This window comes from Juglans regia, chromosome 7, assembly GCF_001411555.2.
Source record: "Juglans regia cultivar Chandler chromosome 7, Walnut 2.0, whole genome shotgun sequence".
Lineage (NCBI taxonomy): Eukaryota > Viridiplantae > Streptophyta > Magnoliopsida > Fagales > Juglandaceae > Juglans > Juglans regia.
In genome coordinates, this window is record NC_049907.1 from 11,494,057 (window position 1) to 11,499,088 (window position 5,032).

Below are 5,032 nucleotides of genomic sequence, written 5' to 3' on the forward strand. Positions count from 1 at the left end.
CATAAAATATAATAAATAATTCAACTTTTTAAAATTTTAAAATAATAATAATATTAAAAAAATAATATTCTAACAATATTTTATTCAATTTCTATTTTTCATCTCAACTCAATATCCAAACCTCTCCCAAATGTTATGCATGTTTCTTTAATAATTTCTAATTTGATATGAGAAACTTCTGTCAATGAAGATTATCGATTCAATCAGGAACTTATAATATGGTACCGCCGATGGTTATTGGTTATTTAGACATTAGTCTTGTTGGTTCGGTCTTTTTTCTTTTATTGTATTACAATTTTTCTACGATTGAATTTGAAAATGGCAATTAAGATTTGAAATGATATACAAAAAATTATCAGAAAAATCGCTATTAGGATAATAGATATGGAACCACACTATGGTAGGTGATTGGTGAAGAATCTGAAGAGTGAAGATGATATCAGAAGCCTCTCATTTATTCGGCGCGCTTCCGAGTTCCCAACTTCCCGTAGACGACTCTTGGCCACTTGGGTCTTGCTTTCCACGAGGAGGAAAAAGGTCAGTGGGGTCCCCTTATTAGAGTCGCTAAAGATCAGCAGAGACGACCAACGATATGAATTCAAACCCCATCTTGAAATCTCAGTTCCTTATCTTTTCTTGAACAAAGTCGACGTCTAATTTCTCTGCTCAATACAATTCCGGACCGAAGGCAATGGCAGTCACTCTCAGCCTTCTCAGGCTCCCTATTCTTCCCCAGAAGCCGCTGCACTCCCACTCAAAACTGCCAATTCCATCCAACCCAACAAAAGCGTGCATCTCCAAAGACTCGGCATGCAACCCACAGCCACTCTTCCATGCTCTTAAATCGGCTTCTCTTCCCCTTACAGCACTTGCAATACCATTCATTCTAGACCCAAAGGCAAGTACCCTCACCCCAATTTCAGATTTCTTGTGCTTTTTCTTGTTTTCGTTTTAAAATTGTAAACTTTGAAGTACTCTGACTTTGGTGGGGATGAATTTGATTATATAGGATGCACTTGCTGTTGGTGGGGAGTTCGGAATATTAGAGGGAAGGTCCTTTGCACTCATTCACCCCATTGTGATGGGTAGCTTGTTCTTCTATACTTTGTGGGCTGGGTATTTGGGTTGGCAATGGCGGCGAGTCCGGACGATACAAAATGAGATTAACGAGCTCAAGAAGCAGGTGAAGCCTACCCCGGTTACTCCAGAAGGGACAGCAGTGGAAGCGGCACCTTCTCCGGTTGACCTCAAAATTCAACAACTCACTGAGGTAGGTACCTTGTAACTGATATTGTTTTGGAAATTCCTCTGAAATAAAAGGCATTTTAGGTTTGGAAATTTAAGTAGTATTATCAATGTCGGTTTTCATTTTGCTCGACAATAAGGAAAGGAATCGTTGAAAACATTATCGTCTGAATGGAATTTCCGGTTACAAAATGTTTATTTAAATGACATTGCAATATTTCTAGCACTATTAAGTTGGCAGCTTTATTTTTGTCACAGAAATGGGTTTTGAGTTACGCTGTTTATGTATTGAAAACAAATGTATAACGCTCACTCTAGGAGTGACTGAGCTCTTGGTTTGTCAAATTCAGGAGAGGAAGGAGTTGCTGAAAGGGTCTTTCAAGGATAGGCACTTCAATGCAGGGTCGATATTGTTAGGATTTGGAGTGTTCGAGTCTATTTTTGGAGGAGTAAACACATGGTTGAGGACAGGAAAGCTATTTCCAGGGCCCCATCTGTTTTCTGGTGCAGGTAAATCTAATGCTTTGCAGTTTTTGCAAAATTGAAGAGAACGGCAAGTAGTTCACATTTAGCCAACAGCTATTAGTTGAGAAAAGGCTCTAGATCTGAGAATATACAGGTCGCTGTTCTGCATTTTGTGGATATTTAAGCTGATTTTTCTGATATAATTTATGAACAGCCATTACAGTGCTATGGGCAGCCGCTGCGGCTCTTGTACCTGCAATGCAGAAAGGGAATGAGACCGCTAGAAATCTTCATATTGCATTCAATGTGTTGAATGTTCTCCTCTTTGTGACCCAGATCCCCACTGGACTTGATATTGTCTTCAAAGTTTTTGAATTTACTACATGGCCCTGAATTGACAGGTATTCCTGGTGATCTCTCTTGTTTTTGGGCCGCACAACATATATCTTAGATTCTAGGGTAAATAATTTCTATGTGGCTGTATCAGGTTCACCGAATTAAGGTGAAAACTTTATAGTCTGTTCATTACATGAAAAAACCACATCGACCTTTAGGGATAAGCCACATTAAGTCGTGCTTGACTGTGGGATGGTTTTACTAAATATTGTAATCATATTATGCCTTACAAAATCACTGTAAACTACCACTCCCCATTTTGTTATGTGGTATGTGCTTGTCATCTGCATGATTGGGATGGGCTGGAAAACTGTACAAGGAAACTCTCTGGACCAATGCCCATTTTTTTATTAATATCATTTTGCTGCTGCAAGCTTCATATCTGGTTCTGCCACAGATATACATTTATGTATGTCTGTATAAATGGAAGCATTTATCTATTTAGGGTCTCTATGTCATCTTTAAGCTCAAACACTAATAATAATAATAATAATAATAATTTCGTTTCAATGGTAAACGTGTAATTTGCTGTTATTCAGTTCTTGTGCAAATTAAAGTATTTGTCCATAGGTACTCAACTCCACCATCCCACCCACCAATTGGGCCAGGATTTTGTGTCTGTAAACAGACCATTAAAAGTATATGGATCATGGAAATCTGATGGATATCAGTAATTTGCTTTGATACATTTGGATGGACTAGTTCTTAGGACTCCTTAAAATCTTTAAAGATTATTATGCTTGGATATATTGATGTCTTTCCTTGTAGACACGAATAATGCTTCTGTTTTCCTCGAAATGCATAAAATTATGTTTTCTTAATTACGTACTCCTAAGGAAGACATGAAGTTGAAAGAATGTTCTATAGTTTATGGTAAATCCTATAAGCCATCACTAAATCCCAATAAACATCAAGAAAATTTATATGTTTATATTCCAAAGAACGTACATTTTATCTCAAATTTTCTGTGTGCCTGTTACATACCCTTTGTTCCTAAAGCAGTATTATATACCAATTGGATGATGTTGGTATGCTTCTGCTCATAGGAAATACGAATTGTTTTTATCTTTAAAAAAGGTGCACACACAGACTTAAAGGATCAACTTTTAAGAAAGCAGTTGTAGTGGCGTTTGTATGTTATATTCACATTCTCATGTTATTGTTTGGGCTTTTTATTTATCAGATATTGGAATTGTATGCATTGACAAGTTAATCTTGCTTTACTACTTCTTTGTGCGGGGATAATACTACTTGCGCATGCTGTGACAGAGAAATAATTGTTTTTAATCATCTTTACTGTCTAGGTCACACTTATAACTTAAAAAATAATTTTCCATTTTCTACCTTTGGTCTTTAGATAATAGCAGGAACTTGGAAGGGACGACATTATTATCTCTTGAATAATTCCTAGCTAGTCTTGGAGCATGGCTACTGAGTACTCTCATCCTATCACTGGATGTCATATCATTAAAATTTAGTGTCTAGTTAAGCAGTTTTAGTAGCTTGACATTTATAATCACATCCTTCATATTCAGCAATACTAATTTTAGTTCTCAAGAAGTCAAATGTGTAGCGTTATGTAGATTTAAATATAAATTAGTGAACGACATCTTTGTAGCAAGATGCTCCTACTATAATTATATAATAATCTATTTATAGGAAACCCATACTGCAATGAGTAATATTTGGCTACGTTTGAATGCTGAGGAGATCTTAGATGATTTGAGTTGATATGTGAATGATAGTATTTTATGGGTTCCATTAAGATGTGTTTGAATGTAAATATGTTGAGATATGTATTTAAATGTATGAAGTAGGTTGATATGAGTTTTGACTTTTTATGAAAAGTTAAAAAGTAGTGGGTCCAATCAAATGATTTGTTTGAGATGGATTGATGTGATTTTATCTTCCAAACACAGCCTTAATATCCTACAAGGGAAACAAGGTACTGGAGTCAAGTGGCAATGTTAATTACCATCGAGGTTGGTAGGTCAGTGGTTCTGATTATTCCCATGTATTTTAGAATAAGCCATCGCCAATGCTCTAATACTAATAGTTTAAGATGAATCCATATTCAAATTCGAGTTCAGGATTTTGCATCTTTAAATTTTTTCATAACTATGAACACTGCTTCTTCAAATTCACTCCTCAAACATTATTTTATTGTTCTCTCTCTCTCTCTCTCTCTCCCTCTCTCCCTCCACAACGGAACTCTCTCGAATACTTTTCTCTCCTTACTCTCTCTTCTTCTTCGATTACGAAGGCATCATAACTACTCTCGATTCTCTCCATTGTTCTCCTCTTTCTTCGACTACGAAGGCACCGGAACAACTCTCCATTGTTCTACAACACTTGAAAAACCTAGAATACCTTGCTTGTATGACCTTGCAGTGTTCTACAGCAAACCAGATTTGTGGGTCTGAAGCTGACCAGGGTCCTACCATGCGACCTCGCGTACCCGACAATTGCGAAATTCGCCACCAAAACCAAATAGATTCGAGAAATACTGAACTCCAAAAAATCCGAACCCCAAAAACTAAAGAATAAACAAAACAAATTTTGTAAGATTCCACATACCATCCGTGTCGAGCAGAGAGAGCCACTTCCGCTTTGGTTGAGAAAATGGAATTTTTGGGAAATTTAGGAAAGGTTTGATGGGAGACTTTGATTGTATTGTTTTGATTGGGGAAGATTTTAGAACACAAAGTGTGTCGAACAACGTTGGAGTAGATTTGTACATAGAGAGAGATGATGGAGTCTAAAAAGATATATTAATAAAATAATAAATATTTTATTATTATTTGATTTAAAGATGCATAATTCAATGTGATAGTTTTTCTTCATATGCAAAATTAATCTTCAAAAGATGTGATTTTGCATAGGAAGATGCATAAGTCACTGCTAATGTTCTTATCCGTAAAATGAT

The 5,032-nt window shown here is 36.2% G+C and overlaps 1 protein-coding gene across 3 annotated transcripts; it reads left to right on the forward strand.

Moving 5' to 3' along the window:
- Positions 1 to 374: 374 nt before the first annotated feature.
- On the forward strand, positions 375 to 4,221 carry LOC108986609. Of its 3 annotated transcripts, none has more exons than XM_035692717.1 (5): positions 483 to 898; positions 1,010 to 1,270; positions 1,596 to 1,755; positions 1,925 to 2,111; positions 4,026 to 4,221. In XM_035692717.1, the coding sequence occupies exons 1-4, from the start codon at positions 692 to 694 to the stop codon at positions 2,101 to 2,103; spliced, it is 807 nt and encodes a 268-aa protein (XP_035548610.1). In that variant the 5' UTR covers positions 483 to 691; the 3' UTR covers positions 2,104 to 2,111; positions 4,026 to 4,221. The 3 variants fall into 3 exon arrangements, with proteins under 3 accessions (XP_018814831.1, XP_035548610.1, XP_035548609.1); XM_035692716.1 differs by lacking the exon at positions 4,026 to 4,221 and adding an exon at positions 3,464 to 3,590; XM_018959286.2 differs by lacking the exon at positions 4,026 to 4,221 and having other exon boundaries at positions 375 to 898; positions 1,925 to 2,557.
- The last annotated feature ends 811 nt before the right edge of the window (positions 4,222 to 5,032 follow it).

Excerpts from the sequence above, each read along its gene's own strand:
- LOC108986609 (XM_018959286.2), top strand. The coding sequence starts at position 692 with ATGGCAGTCACTCTCAGCCTTCTCAGGCTCCCTATTCTTCCCCAGAAG. Across the intron at positions 899-1,009 it reads CATTCATTCTAGACCCAAAG|GATGCACTTGCTGTTGGTGG; the intron begins GCAAGTACCCTC and ends TTGATTATATAG. Across the intron at positions 1,271-1,595 it reads AAATTCAACAACTCACTGAG|GAGAGGAAGGAGTTGCTGAA; the intron begins GTAGGTACCTTG and ends TGTCAAATTCAG.